The sequence below is a fragment of the Mustelus asterias genome, chromosome 13 (assembly GCF_964213995.1).
Source record: "Mustelus asterias chromosome 13, sMusAst1.hap1.1, whole genome shotgun sequence".
NCBI classification, from domain to species: domain Eukaryota; kingdom Metazoa; phylum Chordata; class Chondrichthyes; order Carcharhiniformes; family Triakidae; genus Mustelus; species Mustelus asterias.
Genome location: NC_135813.1, coordinates 79227661 through 79254967, shown reverse-complemented (window position 1 = coordinate 79254967; position 27307 = coordinate 79227661). Strand labels below are relative to the sequence as shown.

Below are 27307 nucleotides of genomic sequence, written 5' to 3'. Positions count from 1 at the left end.
CACATTTGGCCTGTAGGCTGGAGGCCGGACAAGCCTGGTCTTAGAGAATGTTAAGTTTCAGAGGAAAATTCCAGACCATGGGGTCTAGACCATTAAAAGCAACATTGAGTGGCTGTTGAATTATCCAGCAGTCTTTGATGTTAAACTCAGGTTTCATCTGCCTACCTAGATCCCATAAAGAGCCTATAGTTCTTGGTCCCTGCACTAAAGCCATTAAAACAAATTAACCAGAAATTTATCTCGTGCCATTTCTGTCACCCTATGTAGAAATTAGCTTGCACATTTGCTTGCAAAATTAAACAACATGACAACACTTCAAATGTAATACTTTGTTTGTGAAGTACTTTGGGACTGTGTTATGATCACTAGACTTTATAAAATAATTCTGTTTTAAACTGTCACCTTCAATTTAAGGTAAAACGTTTAACTTTTAAACATAAAATGTTGTAGTTTGTAGAAGTTTAATTACTAAGTCTGCTTGGAGACAAGCCCATGTGAGCTGCTTGTTATGGAGTCAAAAATACAAATTGAAACTTATTCAAAGTCTGGTGCAAATGTTAACACATGGAAAGGAGGCAAGTGGCCATACTGTCAAGACTCCGAATCAGTCAGACCACGAGATTTTGGAGATGGGAGAGAAAAAAAAGGACCGATTTTGGGTTTTAATCATCAACCAGAGTGCTGGTGTGGCTGGATTCCTTGTTTGAAAAAACAAAGCTTGTGAAGAGTTAAAGACCACAGAATGACCTGATGTACCTTGCTACTGGAAATCCATTTGATTATGCTTCAAGAGTTGAGAGAAGGGGACCTGGTTAAAGGGACATTGGGAGAATCACCTTGGGGGCAGGGAGAAGAGACCCTGTTAAAGCTGGAAAGAGCTTGGGAGTTTAAACATAAGGCTACATTTCTCCAGCAAATGTAGTGTAAAGTATAAACTTGGCGTAGTTTTTTTTGGTTGTGTTAAGAAGCAAATATATTTTCTGTAGTTTAGTGCATTGACTGTCTAAGTAATGTTTGGTTGATGTTGATTTTAGTGTTTGTAATAGTAAAACTTGAAATCTTGTCATGTGATCCTTTGACTTGGTCACTGGGAAATTAACATTGCTTTTTAAAAGTTATCGGTCTCTTTGGAGATCATTACAACTTCTTAAAGACATGAAATGAAATGCAAGTTCATCTCATTAGCAAAATGATTGCTTAGATCAAACAATTTTTAGAAGATGCTGAGTGTGCTTTGCAATGCTAACTATTAGATGCCTGAATAGCATTGGGTGAAAATAAGTTTTGGAAGTTTTCAGCTTCAAATGCAATTAGTATTTATCAAGTTTGACATAAGCGGCTGATTTTACCATTTTCGGTATAACCCAAAGGAGACCTTTATAACAATTCTTCAGCATGCATTTAGAGAAGATATCTCAAAGTGTTGCACAAATTACTTTTAAATTGCAACACTTATTTTGTAAAGAAAATCATTCTGTGCCAATGCCCACAAACAGAAACTGTCTAAATGTTGGGATAAATCTATTTATTTTTTGTAGCATTATTAGTTTAGACAATGTTGGCTTGGGGTGAGAACAAAGAACAGTACAGCACAGGAAACAGGCCCTTCGGCCCTCCAAGCCTGTGCCGCTCATTGGTCCAACTAGACCATTCGTTTGTATCCCTCCATTCCCAGACTGCTCATGTGACTATCCAGGTAAGTCTTAAATGATGCCAGCGTGTCTGCCTCCACCACCCTACTTGGCAGCGCATTCCAGGCCCCCACCACTCTCTGTGTAAAATACATCCATCTGATATCTGAGTTATACCTCGCCCCTCTCACCTTGAGCCCGTGACCCCTCGTGATCATCACCTCCGACCTGGGAAAAAGCTTCCCAGTGTTCACCCTACCTTCGGCACGGTAGCACAGTGGTTAGCACTGCTGCTTCACAGCTCCAGGGACCTGGGTTCGAATCCCGGCTCGGGTCGCTGTCTGAGTGGAGTTTGCACATTCTCCCTGTGTCTGCGTGGGTTTCCTCCGGGTGCTCCGGTTTCCTCCCACAGTCTAAAGATGTGCTGGCTAGGTTGATTGACCATTCTAAATTGCCCCTTAGTGTCCAGAGATGCATAGGTTAGAGGGGTTAGTGGGTAAATATGTAGGGATATGTGGATAGGGCGTGGATTGGATTGCGGTTGGTGCAGACTCGATGGGCCGAATGGCCTCTTTCTGCACTGTAGGATTCTATGATTCTATGATTCCCTGCATAATATTGTACACCGCTATTAGGTCTCCCCTCATTCTCCGTCTTTCCAGGGAGAACAAGCCCAGTTTACCCAATCTCTCCTCATAGCTAAGACCCTCCATACCAGGCAACATCCTGGTAAACCTTCTCTGCACTCTCTCCAAAGCCTCCACGTCCTTCTGGTAGTGCGGCGACCAGAACTGGACGCAGTACTCCAAATGTGGCCTAACCAGCGTTCTATACAGCTGCAACATCAGACTCCAGCTTTTATACTCTATACCCCGTCCTATAAAGGCAAGCATACCATATGCCTTCTTCACCACCTTCTCCACCTGTGCTGCCACCTTCAAGGATTTGTGGACTTGCACACCTAGGTCCCTCTGTGTTTCTATACTCTTGGTGGCTCTGCCATTTACTGTACAACTCCCCCCTACATTAGTTCTTCCAAAATGCATCACTTCGCATTTATCTGGATTAAATTCCATCTGCCATTTCTCCGCCCAATTTTCCAGCCTATCGATATCCTGCTGTATTGTCCGACAATGTTCATCACTATCCGCAAGTCCAGCCATCTTCGTGTCATCCGCAAACTTGCTGATAACACCAGTTACACCTCCTTCCAAATCATTTATATATATCACAAATAGCAGAGGTCCCAGTACAGAGCCCTGCGGAACACCACTGGTCACAGACCTCCAGCCGGAAAAAGACCCTTCGACTGCTACCCTCTGTCTCCTGTGGCCAAGATGTGGAGATGCCGGCGTTGGACTGGGGTGAGCACAGTAAGAGTTTTAACAACACCAGGTTAAAGTCCAACAGGTTTATTTGGTAGCAAATACCATTACCTTTCGGAGCGCTGCTCCTTCGTCAGATGGAGTGGAAATGTGCCAAGCCTGTGGCCAAGCCAGTTTTCTACCCATCTAGCCACCTCTCCTTGTATCCCATGAGCCTTAACCTTCTTAACCAACCTGCCATGAGGGACTTTGTCAAATGCTTTACTGAAATCCATATAGACGACATCCACGGCCCTTCCTTCGTCAACCGTTTTTGTCACTTCCTCAAAAAACTGCACCAAATTTGTAAGGCACGACCTCCCTCTTACAAAACCATGCTGTCTGTCACTAATGAGATTCTTCCGTTCTAAATGCGCATACATCCTGTCTCCAAGAATCCTCTCCAACAACTTCCCTACCACGGACGTCAAGCTCACTGGCCTATAATTACCCGGATTATCCCTGCTACCCTTCTTAAATAACAGTACCACATTCGCTATCCTCCAATCCTCAGGGACCTCACCTGTGCCCAATGAAGAGACAAAGATTTCCGTCAGAGGCCCAGCAATTACATCTCTTGTCTCCCTGAGCAGTCTAGGATAGATGCCATCAGGCCCTGGGGATTTGTCAGTTTTAATGTTACCTAAAAAACCTAACACTTCCTCCCTTGTAATGGAGATTCTCTCTAACAGGTCAACACCTCCCTCTGAGACACTCCCAGTCAACAAGTCCCTCTCCTTTGCGAATAGCGATGCAAAGTATTCATTTAGGATCTCCCCTATTCCCTTGGGTTCTAAGCATAATTCCCCTCCTTTGTCCCTGAGAGGTCCGACTTTTTCCCTGACAACTCTTTTGTTCCTAACATATGAATAAAATGCCTTCGGATTCTCCTTAATCCTGTCACTTCGTGACCTCTTTTTGCCCTGGTTTCCGCCCTTGTATTTCCTTGTTTTTGAAAACCAGCATCGATCTGTAATATTGGTCTGAACCAGTAGATGAAACTTCAATTTAAATTCTCACCAGAGGACCAACAGCATGACAAGAGTGGTAGCCTGCATTACATGCTAAAGTTCCAAGGTGTGGTGCGAGACGTCATCTTGTTCTGGGCTGGTGGGGGATACACTGGTGAGCCCAGCTTCTGAGTGCTCGGACGCCATTTTGCAAGGATGCCCTGATCTCTCAGTGCACTAGGAGACCCCCTCTTGCCCTCCATGGACACTGGGACCTCCAACACCCCACAAACATCGGGATCTCCCATCCCCCCTAAATCAGTTGCATGTTCCTCCATCACATCTCCGACATCGCCACCCCCCCCTTCCATTGTTCACCCTACCCAACCTCCATGACCTCCCCCCATCAGGACCTGATTTTCCCCCCCAATCATGACTGCATTCAAACCCCCCCCCCACAACCCACCCTCTGTTCTCACTCTGCATGGCCCCATTCAGGCCCTACCCCCTCGACACTGCCCCTGGAACAGTCCGGTCGCCATTGCCGGGGGAGCTGGTTGGGCACCAGTGTGCCAGGGTGGGCATCGCCTGGCTGTGCCCCCGGCCACCCAGGGTCTTCAGTGGCCTCCGATCCCCTTGGCATAACCATAGTGCCAGATCTCTGCCAGGTGCAAAATGGATTTTTAGGCCCGCACGCTATTCTCCAGGATTGGCGCAATCTACAAACCGACCGAGGTCATGTGCAACTGGGGGTGGCAAGGAAGAGGCCACGTGCAGTGAGGGTCGGTGGTGGTGGTGGTGGTTTGGGGGGGGGGGGGGGGGGGGGGGGGGGGGAAGCAAGAGGCTGCATGCAGCAGGAAGGGAGAAAAGGCCACGTGGAGCAGGGGGGCCAAGAGGCCACATGGAGCCAAGTGTGGGGGCACAAGAGGCTGCTTGGTGCCTGAGGGAGGGTAAAGAGGCTGCATGGAGCCTCCGAGGGGTGCCCGCATGGGAACAGGGGTGAGAAAAACACTATGAAGCCTGATAGGAAACACCACATGGAGCATGTGGAGGGAGGTTGGGATGGCACCGTGTGGAGGCAAAGGCATCGCATGCAGCATAGCTGTGGAAAGTGGGCATCAGGTATTGCCAACCCATTACTTACAATGCTCTGGAGGTAATCACTAAAACCAAACGGACAAAATTATTTCATGAAGACTATTTCTCAAGATGTTTCCCCTCCCCATATCAATAGGGGATAGGCAAAACCCATCCTGCATGAAACCATAAGGATTGGGAGCTATTCTACAGACAATTGGCTGCACTTAAGAGGAATGTACTGATGTTGCTCATACCAAGACATAGTATAAATATCAATGCTCACAACTCATTTGGACATGAATATCAAAGTTAACCATGGCATATGCCCATTAGGTGACAGTACAAGGATTAGTGGTTACAGATTTAAGGTTTTGGACAAGAGATGCAGCTAAAGAGATATGAGGAACATTTTTTTAAAAAACAAAGCAATTGGTAATGACCAGAAACTCAGGCCTGCAAGTGTGTTGAAAACAGAGACAATGAATGACTTCAAAAGGAAATTGGATGGGTGCTTGAGGGAAATACAGGAATAGTGTGAAGGAATGGCATTAATTGGATTGATCTAAAGAAAGCTGGTAGGGGAATGACAAGCTTATACCATCACAACTAAGATATTAGTGTTGCTCTCCAACATGAGCACATGCACTTTCAGATAGGAATCACTGGACAGCTATCAGAGGTCCCAGATCCTGACTGAATTTTTTCCGCCTTCCATCAACTGAATTCTCATACCCCTAGTACCATTCTTATTGAGATCTGCTGACTCAACACAAACCAGAGACCAAATCTGGCATCATCCTGGTCTGTATGTTCCACACATTACAGCATTGGGTAACATTAATCATTGACCCCTCAAGTGCTTTGGATTGCTGTTCTTTCCAGGTTACCTTTATGTTACTATAACTGAATCTACATGGTTCTCTTTTGCCCTTTTCCTCCATTTTGTTTTGTTAAAATAGATGTTTCCAGCTTTAAAACCAAAAACTCAAGACCTTACAAAGACTGGACTTCTTGTTTCACTCTCCATTTTTGGGAGGTGACATAGAAAACACAGGAAGGAATATAGGGAAGTAATGCTGTTTGCAGAACTGGTTTTGTTTAGTTAGTCCTTTCTCTTAACTTTTTTTAAAAATACTTCTATCGCCTCTCTGCCTTTATTCTGGTTTCTGTCTTCAGTTGCAATGCTTTTTCAGCAGTTATCAGGAAAAGATAATAACTGAAGAATGTAGACAAAGGAAGAAATTCCGCTTGTTATAAATGGAAAAAAGCATAAAGGCTGAAGACAAAAGCTATATAGATCTCTTCTATACAGAAAGACTTTTTTAGCTTTAATGCAAGGGTGGCGACACAATCACAGCAGCTGAGCATCATTTTAAGGTAATTATGCTTTTTACAAAACACCCTGAAACAACTTTTACGCCTGTACTAAAATTTTATTAGGAATGTTGACCAACCTGTTTTTTAAATTTAAAATGGAGATAGAAGAGAGGTCATGAGTCCAATAGAGAACATAAAGTAATCCCTGATACATATTGCCAGTTCCTTCCTATCTTCAATCATGATTCTCTGCCACCAAACCTGGTTACATTCATTTTAATCACCGCAGGTCCAGAGCTGTTCATCATCCGTTATATTCTAAAAAATGCATATGATATTTTTCCTCCAACAGATATACTCTTTCCCATTCTCTCAAAATTCTCCAAAAACATTTGAAATTCAAATTTTACAAATTCAAAATTGTTGACTGTGGGAGCACAATAGCAACCGGCACAGAGTAAGGTTGACATTAAGTATTAAAGTCTGCTCTATACTGGAATAGTGCCAGGGTTAAATAAAAAATGAAACAAAAGCTTTTCTTAAAAAATCTGTAAACCAACATTAGAGAAATAGAATACATAGAAAGCATTCAATTTGTTCCATGTCATTTTAGAGAAAAAAAATGCCTTCATAACTCATTTTATGAGAACTCATGGAACAAATTGGATATTCAGCTGTTCTCCATTGTTGCAATAAGCCTACAAACTACAAGCATTGCAATCGTACAACAATTAAAAAGGTCGATCTATCTTTTTTGAAATTTTGATTCATCAAGCTATGGAAAAGTTTTTCAAGATTATATCAGAAAATAATACCTTAGATTTGTATTATAACATATAATGCAATTACACCAATCAAAGCTTAAAACCAGACAGACCTTACGGAGATGTTAGAACTATGCATTACCTATTTCTGTCAAGTACATTTAATGAGGCACTGCTCTAAGATTCAAAGATAAAGCATTATCTTGCACAAAGAAATTTAAAATGGTAATCTTAGCCTCCATTTGTACCACATATAAAGTCTAGACAGGAGATTCCAAAGACTTACTTGATGATTGTACAGAAGCAGCTTGCTTCACTGCAGTGCTGCCTGGCTTGGCAATCTTGCTAGGAGCTTTCAGCCCACTAGGTTTTAGCAGACTCATCCTTCCTCTTCGCTTCCTTCAGCCTTTGTCTCACAAATAGTATTTCCCAATCATCAAATCATCTGCACTGCTTTTAGATTGTGTGCATCATTTAAAACCTGAAAGAGATAATATTACACAAGTGCATCATTTAAAACCTGAAGGAGAGAGGATATTACACAGACTGAAAAAAAAATATTTTAGCTGCTATGAAATGAACATTTGAATGAATTGTTGCAGGAAGCAGTACATAAAACAGCTTCCTCCTGACAAAGCACAATGCTCTTTTCCACATGCCTGAGCTCCTATGAATGACTCTTCAATGAGGTCCTCCCCTATTACCCTGTGCTTGCATCCTTTTTGTGAAAAGACTGAAACGTTTGAAAGATGACCATTTTTTCCAGGGTTGGTTTCATTATTTACCACTTTCAATATCAGAATTTCTAATTTTGTTGTTTTTCACTAAGTTAGAGAAGAAGCTTTAAATAAGATTTAGATTTTGTAACAGTGCACAATTTATGGCTGGATTATTTTCTTAAAAATCAATTAAAATATTTTGTGTAGATATCAGTCTTTGTAACATGAGCACATGATCCATGGTTTACATTCCCAATTATACACTGCAATATCAAACCTAGAGTGACATTTTATCCTAAAACACAGAAAGCAGTTACCAGTAAATAATTATACATTTTTAAAACAAAGACAGTAACATATGATTAAATCATGGAGCTCATGTATTATTAATGACCACACTCCACAGCAGCCTGTGATTTATACCGTCTGGAAAAGGAAAATACTGTATTGGTGCTGCTGGTTCAAAGAATCAGCATATCCTTTGTTTAACATTCCTGGCAATTCAATGGTCATGTGGAATACGGCATCACTTTCAAAATGAGATTAAAATATTCACAAAACATTAATTATTTGAACACTTGAGGGAGCCGATAACAGTCAGGTAGACATAAATTCAGCACACCCCTGCAGTGCTTTCAAGATTACTGCATCCACATCAGGAACGGCACATTTGGATTTCAGTTACTCAACATACAAGTTACAACGCTGACACAAGAACTACAACCCAACTAGTCTATGTCGTATTTACCCTCCACACAAGAAAATTCTCTGAATTACATCTGCCCATGTAGTTTCCACATGTCTTTCTGCTCTTGTCCTTCACCCAACTATCCAATCCAAATTGGAACGTTGACTCTACCATAAACCTTGGATGCGGATTCCAGTCTCAAAGATATTTTTTATCTAGTCTAAATATCCTACATTTAATCTTTTATCTATGCTCTCATTTTAGACCCATCAATTACAGTAAAGAATCTGCATCTATTTGCCCTCTCCATCATTTCAAATTTACTATCCTTTGTAATCTGTGTTGTACATTCATACAGGTTCATACAAGTACATACAAGTTCATACAAGTTCATTCATACAAATCTCTCCAGAAAGTTACAGGTATACAGGTGTAAAGTTAAAGGTATTTCATTAAGAATTTTAGAAATATATATTTCACTGCATCCACCATTTTGTTTGTAGTTATTCTATCAATACAACTCACACAACCACACTGGCCTTGCGTAACAATTCGACAAAATAACTCAGCAGCACAAAAAGACCGACTAATGCATTCAGTCATAGCCCAGTGTTGGCAAAATTACAACTGATCTAATAAACTGCCAATTCTGTTCAGTCAGCATTGAAAGTTTATTTCATTAATATAAACTGTCTTTAAAAAACAACTGCCTGTATAAAGTATAGTGAGCTCACTTTGTTTTTATCCTGTGGTCCCAGAGCTTTTTTTAAAAAAACCTCAGATAAATTGAGCACAATGGCATGTTACTGTTAATGGCACCTCAGAAATCTAGAGACCTGGAGTAATACGGTCAAACAGCAACAGTTTGATCATCTGAATTCAGCTTTTTTTCCCTCAATTTGTCAGAGAGTCACTATTAAGCTTCTGGACTTTTGTAAAAAAAAAAATCCATCTACTGCTATCATTACCTGTTCTGGCCTATAAATTGGTTGACACACTTGACTGCCCTCTGAAGTGGCTGAGCAGCCAGTTGTCTTCCCAGGACAATTAAAGATGGGCAATAAATGGCAGCCTTGTCAGTGATGCCCACATTTTGAAAATGAAAAAGAAATCATTCCCATTAGGCACTGGCTCAACTGTGTCATGGGAATTGCAATATCCATCGGGAATTGTATAATATACTTAAATAAACTCACTTCCTGATAAACTGTTTAATACACATTTTGCATCTTGGTGTCCATTTTGAACACTGCAAAAATATTTCCACTATTAAATACATTTATTTCTCTTTATGGTTGAATATTCGCTTAGCTTTGTGACTAACACTCTATTGGCAAGATCCCCAGGGACACAAGTGTGGTTTGCTCTGTTGAGGAGGTTGTAGGCTACGGCCCGATACACAAGATAAATGGTCATTTCTTTCTGGGAGAGACAAGAGACAGTTCACTCGGGACGCTCTCATTAAAGCAGACCAAACAAAATGTGCACAATCCTCACCACTTATAGCAGGAAGCTTCATGCTGACCTCACAGCAGCCTTGGTTCAAACATGGACAAAAGAGCTAAATTCCAGAGGTGAGAGGAGTCACTGCACTTGACATCAAGGCAACATTTGACCAAGTATGGTATCAAGGAGTCCTAGCAAAACTGGAATCAATGGGAATTGGGGGGTGGCTCTGTTGGTTGAAGTCATACCTGGCACAAAAGGAAGATGGTTGTGGTAGTCGGAGGTCAATCATTTCAGTTCCAGGATATCACTGCAGGAGTTCCGCAGGATAGCATCCCAGGCCCAACCATGTTTAACTGCTTGATCAATGACCTACATTCCATCATAAGGTCAGAAGTAGGGTTTTTGATGACTGCACAATGTTCAGCATCATTCACGACTCCTCAGATACCGAAGCAGTCCATGCCCAAATGCAGCAAGACCTAAATAATATCTTGGACTAGCAATGGCAAGTAACATTCGCGCCATGCAATTGCCAGGCAATGACCTTTTCCAACAAGAGAAAATCTAACCATCATCCCTTGACATTCATTAGCATTACCATCGCTGAATCCCTCACTATCAAAATCCTGGGGGTTACTATTGAACTGGACTAGCTATATAAATAAAGCAGCTATAAGAGCAGGTCAAAGGTCAGGAATCTTGTTGCGAGTATCTCACGTCCCAACTCCCCAAAGCTTGTCCACGATCCAGGAGGCACAAGTCAGAAGTGTGATGGCATCCTCTCAACATGTCTGGATGGAATCCTCTCAACATGTCAAGAAGCTCAACACTATCCATGACCAAGCAGCCTGCTTGATTGGCAACCCTGCCACAAACAGTCACTCCCTCCAACTCTGATGAACAATGTGTACCATTTACGAAGTGCACTGCAGGAATCCACCAAGGCTGCTTAGGAAGCACTGTCAAAACCCATAACCGCTACCATCTGGAAGGACATGGGCAGCTGAAACCTGGGAACACTACCACCTGGGTGTTCCCCTCCAAGTCAGGCCATGTCGCTGAGTCAAAATCCTGGAACTCCCTCCCTAACAACAGTGTGGGTGTGCCTAAACCTCAGGAGTGGTTCAAGGCAGCAGCTCACCACCACCTTTCCAAAGGCAAATAGGGATGTGTAATAAAATCTGGCCTAATCAGCAATGCCCATATCCCATAATTAATTTTTTAAAATGATTTTTTTGCTTTATGCAATGGCCTGTACAACTTGGTAGCTCTATTACAGTACTCAACTATTTAACAAGATTGCTGTAGATCACTACTGAATAAACATGCAATGCAATAAACATGTGCCTTCAAACAGCCTCCACATCTGGTGGCAAGATCCAACAGCAGTGTCCAACTTGCCCAGCATTCAGTCACTAATCACTCTAAATTAGCTCCACTGAGCGAGACATCATTCATTTGCCTGACATCAGACCCCTGAAGCAACTGCTCTACTTATAACTCAGTCACAGCAGAAGATTCCCAGAAGGATAGCAGACACTATGTCCTCGAAACATCCCGGAAGAGATCAAACATGCTCACCCGCCTATGGGATACTCTGGCTTGTAACCGACCAAAATGGAGAAAGCTCAATCAGGAAGGCACTGAATACAACAAGAGGCTTTGTAGAGAATGTGCAGAGGCAAAGTCAAGGCAAAGGAGGGAGTGCATAAACCTCCAGGCAATCCATTCACCCAACCATTCAAGAACTACCTGCCCTAGTCATGGCAGAGTCTGCAGAACATGCATAGATTCATCACTAATCATCACAAATCAGATATTTCAAAAACTATCAAATTGGAGTGAGAGCAAGTCATCCTTGATCCCGAGGGACTACCCAAGAAGGAAAAGAAAAATACAATTAGCATTATTTAAGCTGCAGACTCTGTTTAGCACAAACTGTAACTCTCTATCATTTAGAAGGGGTAAGCAGTACATAAATACTCAAAAGTTATTTGTACCTTAACAAGGGTGTTATATACTTATATTTGCTCTTGGGTTCAATGCATCTCAACAAGAATGCACAATATGAACTTTACCTTACTGGCCAAGAAAACTGACATTCTATTATTGGAACTAAAGCCCTCATTTTCATCCTAAACCACACTGGGGCTGCAGTGAAAAAGGTGGTTTCATCTGCTCTCAAACCTCCACTAGCACTCTTGACCCAGCAATCTGGCAAGATAATATTGCCATTGGTCAAAATCTTCATTGTGCATTTCTCAGAAATGTTCCGTGGTAAAAGAGGTTAAGTTATTGTACTGTACAACTATTACAACACCAAGTACAAACTAAACAGATATGTCATTCAATTATTAAAAGGTCTCACTAAGGATCTCCCAAAACTGTAGGGAACTGAGCCGAGTAACTTTTTCAAAGCTGACAAAGACACAATGAGCCGAATGGCCTCTTTCTGTACTGCATATATAGGTGATATAAATATTAATTACCTTCCCTGTGCCAATGCCAAAGAACTGTAATTGGATCGGAGAACATTCAAACTCCTGGCTTAAGAGATGCCTAACCAACTGAAAATAAATCTCACTCTCCAACTAAACAAAAATAATCTATTACATAATATGACAAATGACGTTCATTAGTTGAATTTGAAGCCAATGTTCCTAAATTAAATTGAGGAAAAAAATGCAACAGTGATCCACAAAATAAAAGTAGTATAAAGTATGAGGTAGTCAGTATTAACAAGATACTACAGACTGGTCAGGTTACCCAGGAAACATTCATTGAGACAGGCATGTTTAAAGAGCAATTGCTTTTCTGGTAGTCAGGTTGCCTGGGTACAGAGTAAATATATCAGCAGTAGATAAACAGTTCCCTTACTCATTTGGAAGTGCGCACTGATGCCAATAGTTACAAATAGCTGGTTATCTTATTGCACCAAAGACAGCATTTAAGAAGGTGAGAGAGAGAAACCAAGAAATGATAGACCTGTTAACATAACATCTGTCGCGAGAAGCTATTGGAGTCTATAAATAAGGACAGTGACTGAGTCATTCAAAATATTTGAACTGATTGGGGTAGAGGGTAGGTTGCGTCTAACATTTTTTTGAGACAAAATATAATATATAGTAGTTTGTATAGCAACTCTATAAACAAACTAGTTTTCCAAAGAAAGCCTTAATTGGAAAATATCTTAAATCACCTAATTGTTCTGGCAGAGTTTTAGGTGTGAACATGAGCACCGAATACCAGAAATAAAGTGTAACTGCACTTAATATCAAGGCAGCCTTTGACGCAGTAGGATAAGGAGTCCTAGCAAAATGGAAATCAATGGGAGTCAAAGGGAAAACTCACAAATAGTTTCAGTCATACTTGACACACACAAATGTGGTAGTCAGAGATAATCACAACCTCAAGTTCATCAAGATCGTGCCTCTCGCTCAGTCCAACCAACTTCACCTGTTTACCAACTCCTCATCTCCCTCACAAGGTGAGGAGTAAGATTGCATGTTGGCATCCTTCCCTTACATGGAAATGCTTCCCTTACATGGAAATGCAGCAAACAATCCATTTAGGTGGTGTCTCTTCACTTGGTGCACCTTTGCCATTGGCTGTGAAGGCCAATCTTTGAAAGGCAGGTTCTGTCACAAATGCCAAACGTGAAGCTTGCCAAGTTATGTCATGGCTTGTTGTTTTTTGATGTTGGCATCTGGTGCCAAGCTGCTGTTGCCACTGGTTTTCGTGTTAGTGCATGTCAGCCCACAGGAAGTGTCCGCATTTTCCTCTTTTGCCAGCTGACTGCCAATAGTCAATATTTAGGATCTTCATGTCACGCTTGCAAGCATCTTTGAAATGGAGTATTGGGCGCCTCACCGGTCTCCGGTTTACCTCACCAAAGAGAAGATCCATACGCGACCGTCATTCATCTGTGAATGTGCCTAATCCACTGAAGCTCCCTGTTTGACTAGTGCATGATGTGGAGATGCCGGCGTTGAACTGGGGTAATAAACACAGTAAAAAGTTTCACAACACCAGGTTAAAGTCCAGCAGGTTTATTTGGTAGCAAAAGCCAAGGAAAGCAAGTGGCTTTTGCTACCAAATAAACCTGTTGGACTTTAACCTGGTGTTGTGAGACTTCTTACTGTGACTAGTGCAAGCAGACTTGAGGACTCTACCTTTGAGAGGACTGCCATAATCATAATTTTCTGTAAGTCACTTATGTTTCACAGCCACTCATTAAGGTGCTGAGAACACAGGCCTTATAAACCATCAGCTTTGTCCTAATGTTCAGTTTTGTATTGTCCCATGCATATTTCACAAGTCGACTAAAGGTGGTAGCTGCTTTCGTTACACGTGTATCGAGGTCTGCAGGAAGAGACAAATTGCCCTTCACTGTGGACCCAAGGTAGCAGAATTTGCTAACCACTTCCTGTGGGGTGTCATTTACTATGATCTGGGACAGAGGCACGTTGTCTATGACCATGTTTTCTGATGTTTATAGTCAGGTAGAACATGTTACAGGCATGGCAGTGAGCCCATGAGTCTTTGTAGCTGAGTTTTCATGTGGACGACTAGCACAGCATGTTTGGGACAGAGAAGTTCCCTGATCACGACTTGGCATTTTTGTCTTCACTTTCAGTCTGGCTAGATTGTAAAACTTGCCATCTGACCTGATGTGCAGGTAGACTTCCACATCTGCGGGGAAGACAAAGGTCAGGAGCATGGAGAAGATACCAAATAGAGTCGGGGCTAGGACACAGCCCCCATTTCACTCTATTCTTCACTCCAAAATTGTTGGAAATGCCCCAAACCGTATAGTGCAGTGTTTGTTGTCATGGAAGGAGTGGATGAGACTGAACAGCTTAGGTGGACAGGCAATTTTTCCCAAAATCTTGTCGAACTCTGCCACTGGAGGGGTGTTGAGTGCCTTAATGACATCTCCAAAAACTAAAGGGGTACAGCCTCACTCTCTGCACCAGTGGTCCCCAACCACCCCCTACACCAGTGGTTCCCGAACACCACCCCACCCCCCACTGCCTACACCAGTGGTTCTTGACCCCCTCATCCCGAGTCTGCTGCAAAATAGATTCAAAATTCTTGTAATTAAACTAAAACTAACTTTTATCTTCAACTCTGTGGTTGGCATCTCCAAGACCCAATCACTTTTGGGTTTCCCGTGCGTGTGCCAGCTGGGAAAGAGCTGCACGTGCGTGGTTTTGAATTTTTATGTTGGTCAGGCCCACACCCATGACCAATGGGACTTGAGCTGAATACAAAGGTCTCATGCGCCTGCACAAAAAGCGAAAACTCAAAAAGGGCACAAAAACCCTGGGAGAAGCGAGACAGTAAGAAGTCTCACAACACCAGGTTAAAGTCCAACAGGTTTATTTGGCAGCACAAGCTTTCAGAGTCTCGCTCCTTCATCAGGTGAGTGGGAGTCGTGTTCACAAACAGGGCATATAAAGACACAAACTCAATTTACAAAATAATAGTTGGAATGCGAGTCTTTACAGGTAATCAAGTCTTAAAGGTACAGGCAATGTGAGTGGAGAGAGGGCTAAGCACAGGTTAAAGATGTGCATCGTCTCCAGCCAGGACAGTTAGTGAGATTTTGCAAGCCCAGGCAAGTCATTATGGGGGTTACAGATAGTGTGACATAAACCCAAGATCCCGGTTGAGGCCGCCTCATGTGTGCGGAACTTGGCTATCAGCTTCGGCTCAGCGATTCTGCGTCGTTGTGTGTCGTGAAGGCCGCCTTGGAGAACACTTACCCAAAGATCAGAGGCTGAATGCCCGTGACTGCTGAAGTGTTCCCTGACTGGAAGGGAACACTCCTGCCTGGTGATTGTCGAGCAGTGTTCACTCATCCGTTGTCGTAGCGTCTGCATGGTCTCCCCAATGTACCATGCCTCGGGACATCCTTTCCTGCAGCGTATCAGGTAGACAACGTTGGCCGAGTTGCAAGAGTATGTACCGTGTACCTGGTGGATGGTGTTCTCATGTAAGATGGTGGCATCCGTGTCAATGATCCGGCACGTCCCGCAGAGGTCACCATGGCAGGGCCGCACGGCGCCACGGCCACTGCCCTCCCGAAGGCCAGGCAGTTCGCCTCGAGCGGATAATGGTCCGCTCGAGGCCGTACGGTTACCCCAAGGCAAGAAGTGGGGATGTGGGGACGGCCCCAGCGAGACGCCCGTCCCCATCGATGACATGCTGAAGGCTCCGGAGAAGATGTCGCAGCCCCTCCGCTCCAGGGAAGTACTGGACGACAAAGGGTACTCTGTCCGCCGTGTCCCATGTTTGTCTTCTGAGGAGGTTGATGCGGTTTTTCACTGTGGCACGTTGGAACTGCCGACCGACGAGTCGAAGCAAGAGAGACAGTGAGAGGTTAATAAAAAACAGGCAAAAGTTAAAAATGAAATTCCCAGTAAGGGAAGATGATAGAAAATAAGAGGTGTTCCTCAATATTTTTTATAGTATAGAGGTGTGCCATGACTGGAAACCACTGTTCTACATTTCTCTTTTCCTTGGCATATGGGGAAGATCATGTCCACAATAAATCTGTCAACAAGGAAATCTGCACAGTCCTTCTGGGTAAAAGGATGAAGTCTTTTAAGTAGCAACAGCCTTGCCTGTGATGCTGAAGATGTAGCTGTTGTAGTCTCAATGCTGCTGCCTTTGTTTTTGTACAGTATGATGGTTTTGAAGCCATGCATCTCCTGTAGAACAAGCCTTCCTTCCAACAGAGAAGGAGAAGGTCATAAAGGTGTGCAGTGAGTGGGGCTTTCCATGCTTGAGCAGTTTGGTTTGGGATTCCCTGCTGGCTGGGTGTCCTTCTATTTGCAAGGTGGTCTACGGTCACCTTAAGCTCAATTGATGAGGCTTCTTCATCTAACACATCTAACTCATCCATGACAGGAAGCTATGGGAGAGTGTCAAGGGAGATATTCAGTACTTTTGGGACAGCAGCACATTTCAGTCAGTGAATACTTCACCATCTGCTGACTTCAGAGGCAGCTTTGGTGGTGATGTTTGAGCCAGGCACCCTCTTGACCCCTTCATACATAGTTTTGTAGATTTCTATCATCAAGAGGGCTTGGATTTCTTGACATAAGTTGATGCAGTGTTTATTTTCATAATATCTCCATCTTCCGCATGGTTATTTTAGCTACTTACAGGTTGTGCGGTGTTTTAGCTGTTGGACTTATTGAATAATAACACAGGAGGCAGCCATTCAGTCCAGTATGTCTGTGCTGGCTCTCTGCAAGAGCAATTCACCTAGTCCCAGTCCCCTGTTTTTTTGCCATTGCCCTGCAACTTTTCTCTCTTCAGATAATGATTCAATTCTGTTTTGAAAACTAAAATCGAATCTGCCCTACGAAATTCTCAGGCACTATTTTCCAGATCCCATATTGCATAAAGATGTTTTTCCTCATGTCACCATTGCTTCTTTTGCCATTCACCCTGAAATTGGTATTTTCTGATTCTCCATCCTTCCACCACTGGGAATAGTTTCTCCCTATGTACTTTGTCTAGACCCCTCATGATGGTAAACACCTCTATCAAATCTCCTAACCTTCCTTTCTCCAAGGAGAACTGTAATGTACATTTCCTTTTCCATCAATGACAGCTATCATCTCAGCTGATTAGGTCTCAGAATAGTCCTTGTTGCGGTTCCATCTTTACCAAATGATATTTCTGTGGGACAATTCACTGAAAACTCCTCAGTTTTCAGTTCCACGTGCAACTTATCAGATAATAAAGCCTACAGAATGACATGGTCAGCCTCAAGACCTGCATTGACTAGTGGCAACATAAGGCCATGTAATGAACATTCCCAAAAATGGAATTACCACTGTTGATTTTCAACAGTGCATAAATTGACCAAAAGCTGAACTGCACCAGCCACAGAACAAAATGGTTCCTAGAGTAGGTCAGACGCAAAACTCACATCCTGATTTCTCAAAGCCTCGTCATGATCTACCACGCTCATACAGGTGTGCGATGAAATTAACTCTCAAGTTCCACACCATCCAAGACAAAATGTTTCACCTGATTGATGCCCTGGCCACTGGATAATATCCACACCCTCAATTACCAGCAAATAGTAGTGGCAATATGCTCCATCTCCACATGCATGACAGGAATTCACCAAGAATGCATGAATAGTACCACCCAATTCCTTTGACACTACCAAGAAGGACAAGGACAACAATATCAGAGGAACCATCACCTCAAAGTTCCCCTCCAAGTCACATACTTTCCTAATTTGGTCATATACTGCCTTTCCTTCAAAAATATTCACCAAAACCTTGGAATTCCCTGCTTAATCAATGCTGCTGTGAAGCACCTCCAATGTTTCATTACATTAAAGTCACTATTTAAATACAAGCTGTTGTTGTTATTATTCTGGGCATATCAATTCAAGACGAACAGGGCAGCACCATGGCAAGCTCTGCTGCCTCACAGCGCCAGGGACCTGGGTTCAATTCAGCCTTGGGTGACTGTAAGGAGTTTGCACGTTCTCCCCGTGTCTGCATGGGTTTCCTCCGGGTGCTCCAGTTTCCTCCCACAATCCAAAAGATGTGCGGGTTAGGTGGATTGGTCATGCTAAATTGCCGCTTAGTGTTGGGGGATTAGCAGGATAAATACATAGGGTTACGGGGATGGGGCCTGTTTTGGTACAGGTTCGATGGACCAGGTGGCCTCCTTCTGCACTGTATGGATTCTATTCTATGTTTCTATGACCCATCCCCACTTTCTTATGGCAACAAAGGATGTGCTAAGTTTTACTCGCATCATCCACATCCCAAGTAAAAATTTTAAAAGTTTACTGACACTAAAGAAAACTGGGGTTAAAAGGTTATTCTACCCTGGTTTAAAAATAAAATGCAACCAAATCTGGAAATATCATAAGTTAAAACAGAAAAAGTCTATGGTGCGGCAATTTCAAATCTTTTAACTTGTACATTGGACAAATATTTTTAGTGCACTATTTAACATTAAAGCAGAGTATTAAATGCCAGCGGTAGCTTTCAGATTATACAATTCATCATGTCGGCAAAACAAATTCTAGACATTCCCAATACAAAATCTGGCAAAGATAAATAGAATCTTAGATCCTAAGAGTTGTTGATGCACCATTCCATACATCAGTCTCCTATTTCATCATCACTCTTCCAAGGTTACACGTGTCAATGTACTTTGAGGAGAAAATACATAATCAGCATAATTTTGTTTATTACATGTTTCCAGTAAAAGTGATAACATACCCAGCTCTTTGCTGAAACTATTTTTGTAAAATTGATTACACAAAAATTATGATTTTGCTATATTTTTTGGAAGTACCCAGCATGCAACCACAACAGGCAGACTATCATTTGTTCTTGCACAACCCTGAACTAAATATCAGAAAATGCCTTTCATTTCCTTAACCTACTGTGCCATTGCCCTAAGATTTCTGAGAGTTTACAGAGACTGTGCAGGATGGGATTTTTCCCCCCACACTGCAATAAGTGTAGGAGCGGGCATGAAAACTAACGCTCCACCCGCTGGCCGCAATAGCGGCATTATCCGCTCCCCATTAATTATGCAAACATGGGGAATACGTCAGCTTGCTGGTAGGTAGTCACTGAATCGACTGCCCTACCATGAACTCACCGCTTCCTCACTTCAGACACATCTAAACTGCAACCATACACAGCTTTCTCAATGTCGGAATCTCAGGACTGCCTCATCGAAGAAATGCCTCCAATAAACAAGGCAACGGCAGCCCCCAGATTTACTGATGTCTCAACTGGGATGCCTGCTTGACGCAGAGGAGGTCCAACCCTATGTCCTCAACCCCCGCTCTGGCTGCAGGAGCACCAGTAAGGTGGCCAACATGGCTTGGGAGGCAGTGTCAGCAGTGGTCAATGCCAATGCAGTACAGGTGAGGCACCCAGTGCAGGGCGAGGACGAATGTTCCACCAGGGTAAGTCAACCATCTCATTATTCTCAACTCACACACGCAAATCTACCACATATTTCTCACAACGCTGCCAGCTCAAGGGACATCACCACTCTCTTTCTGATACACCACTCTACCTCATACATCCTCACATATCCATTCAGCCTCATATCCTCTGCAATTCACACCCTCATTCTGTCCATGACTCCCCTAACTGCCCACACATTCTTGTCATCTGCCCTGGCATGCAGCTTGCTCATTCTCTCCTCGGTCTGTCTTTATGCACGACATGTTCACAAACAATTGCAGGAAGAGGTCGCAGACTGGGGGTGAAGTGCTGGAAACCCAAGGTCCCCTCTGTTCAAAAGCTGAGCCATAGAGCTGGCCGGAGTCGAGTGTGCCTGCAGTGACGATGAGGTTAGTGGCAAAAGCCCATGAAGTTGCTGCACCAGCTCACCCCTCACACCACCATACGGAGTGTGTTGACCTGTTTTAGAGTTACCTGCCATGCACTAATTATCACTATTTTCTTTCATTGAAACCTCAGCCAATCTCAATCCCACTCCAGCTGACTCTTCACCTCAAGGAGTCAGCCAGTGCCCTCCGGCACCTGTAGGGATGAGGACCAGATAGACAGCCCAGGGTCATCCACTCAGGTGACTCTGGGAGTGTCCAGCCATTCCCAATCCCCTCTTCCTGTGAGCCCATCACCTCCAGCTCCACAGGGTCCACTTGCCTTACTGTGGGAGACCCAAAACAGACTGAGGTCCTCCAGAGGATGCCTGCCAAAGTCATCACAGACTACAGGGCATGGCATTCAGCAGGCTACCAGCACTTCCACTGTAGATGTCAGGGACACAACCAGATATAACAGTAGGGTTATGAAAAATTAGAAAAAAATTGAGGAGCACAATGGTGGCATGGGTGTGCACAACATATTCACAAGTGTAAATAGAATCGCACCCATTTCCCTTATCCCCTGTGTACATCTTTTTGTGATGAGCTGTGTAGCTGTCAATCAGGTGATACACCCTGGTCCTTATCCCCACTTATTGCAGACGTCACTATTATGGGCCTCCTGTCTATGTAGCGTGCTTCCATATCATCAGTGCGTGGCCCTTTCCAAAACATTCTCTACATCCACGGTGCCTCAGCTCTAATGTCAAGTGTGCTTGTGGAATAAGCCTCATTCACATACTTTGCAGGGTCATGTCATGTTTATTCTTAGCTGCGAAAGATCGAGGCAGAAGTGTTCTATCTCATCTGCATTCTTGAAGGGGGAATGCGTAGAATACAAGGAGAGATAGATTCACACATGGAGATCGCGCAACTCCATGTGCTATGTCCCCCGGCAGGGTTTTCACGCTATGAGCGCATACTCCAAGCTTGTCTGTGCTGCTGTCTGCCAACCGCATTTTCGACTGAGCATACATCTGCTGAACTCACCAATAAGTGAGAGCACTTTGCCATCTCAAGGTAACGAAGCTCTGCCCCTCTTAGCCACATTATTGTCCTGGCGCTCAAGCATACAACCTCGAGCGCCTCTCACCCAGCAATTGTGTGTATTGCCAGCACAAGACTCTCGGCACAAAATAGGGTTGCAGAGCTGTGTGTCCTATTACCTGAGCACCCGCCAAGATCACTGATGCTAACTCCAAATGGCAATTTCTGGCAGGCAAGAGAGACTTTGAGCATGCTCTGGAATTGCAGTGTTGCTTTAGACAATGTTGAGGAGAGTAATGGGATAGGAGCAAGAATGTACTGAAGATGAAGCATGCTCTTTGTAAGCAAAGACATGACCTTGAGGGCTTCATGTTGTCTGAGCATTTTGGACTTTGCAAGGGGCAAGGCTGGTCATGAGGGTACAATGTCTATGTTAAAGAGGAGCACTTTAATGTCTAGCAGGCAGGTGTTTGACATAGGCATCCTTAGGTGGTCTGCATCCATATTAAGGTGAGGATAAGTGCAGCCCAGCATCCCCGAGAGTATCAAATGTCACTGTGATTTGGAAGAATGCTCCACAAGTGACCAAGTCACCACTAAATGGATTCACAGCAGCAGAACGTCATTAGCTGCCTTGCCCAAATGTGAATTGTCAGATTAACCAATGTTCTACAGAGTCGGCTGTTCCGTTGCTCGGGATGGATCTCCTGGAGGAGCCTTGCAGATCAAAGGCACATAGCTACAAGCCCACGGTGTGCAGCAGCTTCTGCTTCTTGTAGGCTGTTGTCGCAACTAGGATCCTGGAGAGAAGCTTGAAGAGACAGCACCTTCTAATGTCTGATGCTGGGATTATCTCCTCCAGCTAACTCTTCATCTCAGTGAGGCCACATTATCATTCAAAAGATGAACAGAATGTGAACCTGATGTGTAACTGTGCACTCTCATGAAATGCATGGTTGAAATGAGACGAATTGCAATGCTGGCATTCCTGTTGGCCCATGATGGTAGTCACTTTTCCAAGAGGGTACTACTGCAATGCATCACCCTCCTGTTGGCTATCTGAGCCTTATGTACATACCTGCTTCATCTCGCCCATGCTATGGCCTCTTCCCCTGCAGCCTTGGTTCCCTTGAGCTCATCACCCTCACCCCCTTCAAGGTCTTCCTCATTGGAAGAGGCATGTATCTCATCATGCAAGAAACAATACTTTTCACCATGTTAATACATGTGACAAATCAAATTAAATCAAAATGTTCCCCCCCTTGCAGCACTAGTTTGCGCATCGCATGGTATGCCACCATGATCCTCAAGACCCTATGGGGAGTGTACTGCCAGATCCGTCCAGACTTAGCAATGCTCATGGTGTGCTCCACCAATGCTTCGGGAGCAGAATGAGCATCGTACCTTCCCTTGGCTGCCGTGCAGGGATTATCAGCCACGTCATTTGCAGGTACCCCTTCTCCCCAAAGAGCCAGGCCTGGATTCTATGTGGTCCTTCAATGATGTCAGTGATCTGCTACTTAAAATGTACCGAGTCTTGGGCACTTCCTGGATATCTGGCACAAACCTGCATGGTAAGACTCTTGTAGTCACAGAACAATTGTACATTGAGTTTTTCCTCTTTCTGTATTGTGGTGGCTGCTGCCAGGGAGCTTTTATAGCCACATTAGCACAGTTGATGGCACCCGGAAATCCAGCAAACCCCAGTGATCTGGCTTCCTGGCTCGATCTCAAGTAGACGCAAGTAAGGGCCTTGGCAAATAGGGCATCATGTATGCATTATTTGATTTAATTTGTCACATATATTAACATAGTGAAAAGTATTGTTTCTTGCATGCTATACAGACAAAACAGACACTTCATAGAGAAGGAAACGAGAGAGTGCAGAATGTAGTGTTACAGTCATAGCTGGGGTGGTAGAGAAAGATCAACTTAATGCAAGGTAAGTCCATTCAAAAGTCTGATGGCAGCAGGGAAGAAACTGTTTTTGAGTCGGTTGGTGCGTGACCTCAGACTTCTGTATCTTTCTCCCGACGGAAGAAGGTGGAAGAGAGAATGTCCGGGGTCCCTAATTATGCTGGCTGCTTTGCCGAGGCAGCGGGAAGTGTAGACAGAGTCAATGTTTTTGTGTGTTGCTGCTTGAGATTCCACAGAGGTCCCCAGTTGAGTCCTTGAAAGAGCCAGTTGCCTTGAAGTCAGTACAGTGGCTATTTTCATAGTCACTAGCAATGGATGTTCGCCAAGTCCCCATGGCATCAATTCCTGGAGAATATGGCAAATGTGAGTCCTCAAATCCCTGGATCTGGGGTGGCAATGGCAACGGCAACATTGGTTCTCAATAATCTGCAGATAAGACATGTGGGGTCTGTACATCCTGGGCCTGACAAAATGTCTATGCACAACGTCTCTGTGAGCTTCGTCCACTGTGTCTGGAATAGGCCTGCTGGCCCTTGGTCTTGAAGGTTTTGTGTGGCACCTCCATCACAATCTTCTCCTCTTACTCTCCTACCTGTATATAGTTATGCAGGCAGTTACAAATCCATGCTCCATCTTCCTGATGGTTCCCCCTTTGCAGTATCAGTAAGAAACAGACAAGAGTCAGCATTAGTCTCCAAAGGTCCTCTTTTTGTCAATGACTCATCAGTGAATGTGGGTTCAAAACTTTGTTTTCTTGTCTGACACGACTCACCCCCGAAATGATGGCCAGTGTGGGGTGCCTATCAAGGTACCCCCGCTCCCCCCCCCAACACGACTGACTGCTATGTCATTGGTTTGGCCAGGCGCCTGGATGTGCTGCTTTCAGCCCTGGTACTAGGATCCTCATTCACTGCACTCTAATACTATACCCTTCAGAATAAACATGAGGATAAATGTTTAGTCAAGAAATGAGATTATTTGAGGGGGGCCTGTGCTTTTCTTCTGCGAACCATCCAGCACCAACTTTCAAACAGATTTCTGAAGATTGTCCAGTCAACCAATTGCTCTGGAGCTGTCATCACTCTGGAGAATTTCCATGCTGCAAACAAGTTGTTGAAACAAGGAGATTCATTTGTGCCACTTTGTGGAATTAATCTTGCATGAATGGGCATCATTGCTTCTCTTTCTTGATTCCTTGCACTGTCATTTAAAGGCTCCGAACATGTCTTAGCTGTTTAATTGCCATCCTCGCCCCCGGAGCATGCACCAAGTCTCCAACCCGCCTGCAGTGCCTTCACCATCAGGGTTTCGCCTCATTTTATTTTGTACTGTGCTATCGCTCTGCAAGTTGGATGATGGTAATGCAAACTGTCTCTCTGTCAGACCAGCAGGGTGCTCCCCGTGTGGGAACGCCTCCCAATGTCCCAGAGGAGCTTAATGTTCAGGTTGCCCTCCCTCACTGAACTCTCCACCCTCTCCCTATATTCCTTGATCCCATTGTGTTTGCGGTGCATATCCATGTTAGTCCTTGAACGTTTTTGATCTCACCCTGCTCCACTTTGAGACCACTTGTACAGTTAAACACATACACCCCCATATGCCCTCAGATAGCCTACAATACCCTGGCTGCAGATGCCTCCCATGACTGAGTGTGCCACCTGCAGCCCATTACGATGCCAGGAACCCCACGGACCAAGGCATATGATGTTACCATTGCGCCCTGTGCACAACATGCTGGGCATGATTAAGACTGGACTTGCATTCCCTCCCCCAGGATGAGGAAAGACTTTGCAAGCCCAATGTAAACTGAAGCACTTCTTCACCCAGCATTCTTCCCATTCTGTCCCCAAGTGACTTTATGTAGCCGCTTCCCCTGCCTGTGGCCAGTTGCCCCCTTTCCCAGTGGAGTCCTTGTCCTGCAGCCCCTTCTCCTGCCTGAGGCCAATTATCCCCTCACTTCCCCCAGTACGGCCCTAACTTTGAGGCCCAAAAGCCACGCCCACGTTCCTGCTGGTCTGGTAGAGAGAGACCTGCCTGTGACAACCCATTGAAAGTGGTGTCATGCTGCCTTTGAAGACTGGTGCTGATTCCTGCAAGGTAGGCAAACTAATCTCAAAGTCATAAGCAGAGTGCAAGTTGCCAGCTGCACATTTGTGAAACACGTTGTTCTAATCACACCCCGATGTGCCTGGATGATCCAGCATGGGGAAGGGAGTTCTTATAATGGGATGCAGATGTGTTAAAATGTTCTCAACATGCAGTGGTGGGAAATATGGCCTGCCATTGATGGCTGGAGCGCACAATCACGGCCTGGTTTTATGACAACATAACATCGATTTTTGGCCTTTGCATGTTATTTTCCACTCAAGCCACCATAATGCCCTTCTGCATTTTCTTGTATATAATGAGAACAAAAAATACCAAAATGGAAACTCGGTGCCAAAATATGAAAACAGTGCACAAAGCCTGACATAATTTTTGGATGATAGTCAAATAAAATTCAAACAGAAGCTCGTTAATGAAAATACACGCCCAAAGGGTGCGGTTGCCGTCCAGTGTCAATGGAATGAACATGATGTGGAGATGGAATGAACACACAGCTTTGAGAAAATTTAAGGGAGGGACTGGGTTTAGAAAAGGATTTATAACTCATGCAAAGACTTAATAGAAGCAACTTTAACCCCAAATATCATCTGACAATTTCAGTGGTTCGATGAATGGAACAAATACATCAAGGATATATTTTGTTGTGTAGTTTAATGCAATCACATTCTGTATATGCAGCTTCATATTTCCTGATTGACTACATCCAGGCTCAGTGGTACATTTTTTACCTCTCCAATAAAATACTAAAGAATGTAGTTCTTCTTACATCTATGTGAGCAAGGAAATGTACATTTACTGCCTGGTCATCAATGAAGAGAAGGCTTAGTTCTACATATGCATGCTCAGCACATGTAATGAGAACTGATCATCAGTCTCCAATTGGTGCTAGAATATTTAATATGAAAGAGCTAACTGGCAATCATTAAAATACGAACAGTACAGGAAGCCTCAAGAGCTTGTTTTCATTTTTAAAGACTGCTTTAGCAGTGAAATTTGTCACCACCTGATTTAATTTAAGCTAGTGGGCATCCTTACTGCTTCCAGATGATCTTACTAGACGTGCTTTTACTAAATTATATATAAGAATGTCCAACTGAATGCAAAGTGTAGAATAAAATCACAGGACATGACACATGAATAAAACTCCTGCATAATTTATGATTCTGAAGTTACCTGTAAAGTGAAGACTTGAGCAAGTGACCCATCATCACATTAAACAAATATCCATTAACTTTTAATTAAGGCAGCAGAAATTAATATTGCAACTGCTTTCATGCATTTTATAACTACAGGTGTACTGACAGAAAGTAATTTCTAAATCAGCTTATTTCCTTGTTACAAAACTGAACAAAAGTTGCACTATCATTTTCTTAAAGTAAAAGGTGAAAGCCAATCCATCTGCAATCAATTCAAATATGTTGGAACGTGATTGAAATACTGCTCCAGGTAGCTTCAATTTTGCTGTTCTGTTTAGAAATACTTAATTATTTTCCCCCACTTTCATTAACTCAAGTTAGTTTTCAATAATATGTTTTGCAACTTTTATTTGTCACCATAAGCATCTGAGAAAATTGTCTGTCACAATTTCTCTGCATTATCTTTCGGAATTTTAATTTATTTCTGATTTTGTAGCTTGTCCCAATTTCAGTTTCTAACATGGGTTCCTGCATTTCCCCTCCACCCTATTCCTATAACCCCGTACATTTACCATGGCTAATCCACCTAACTTACACATCTTGGGACACTAAGGGGCAACTTAGCATGGCCAATCTGTGCACACCTTTGGACTATAAGAAGAAACTGGAGCACCTGGAGGAAGCCCATGCAGACACAGAGAATGTGCAAACTCCACCCAATTTCCCAAGGCCAGAATCGAACCCAGATCCCTGACGCTGTGAGGCAGCAATGCTAACCACTGTGCCACTGTACCTCC

General features: G+C 43.6%; 1 protein-coding gene across 16 annotated transcripts in view; it reads right to left on the bottom strand.

Moving 5' to 3' along the window:
* clip1a (CAP-GLY domain containing linker protein 1a) overlaps positions 1-27307 on the bottom strand; it is a 159344-nt gene that overhangs the window by 120759 nt on the left and 11278 nt on the right. For all 16 annotated transcript variants that reach the window (XM_078227070.1, XM_078227064.1, XM_078227066.1 and 13 more), the window contains exon 2: positions 7393-7587. In XM_078227070.1, the coding sequence (XP_078083196.1) occupies positions 7393-7489 (97 nt within the window). In that variant the 5' untranslated portion in view covers positions 7490-7587. The remainder of the gene's footprint in view (positions 1-7392; positions 7588-27307) is intronic.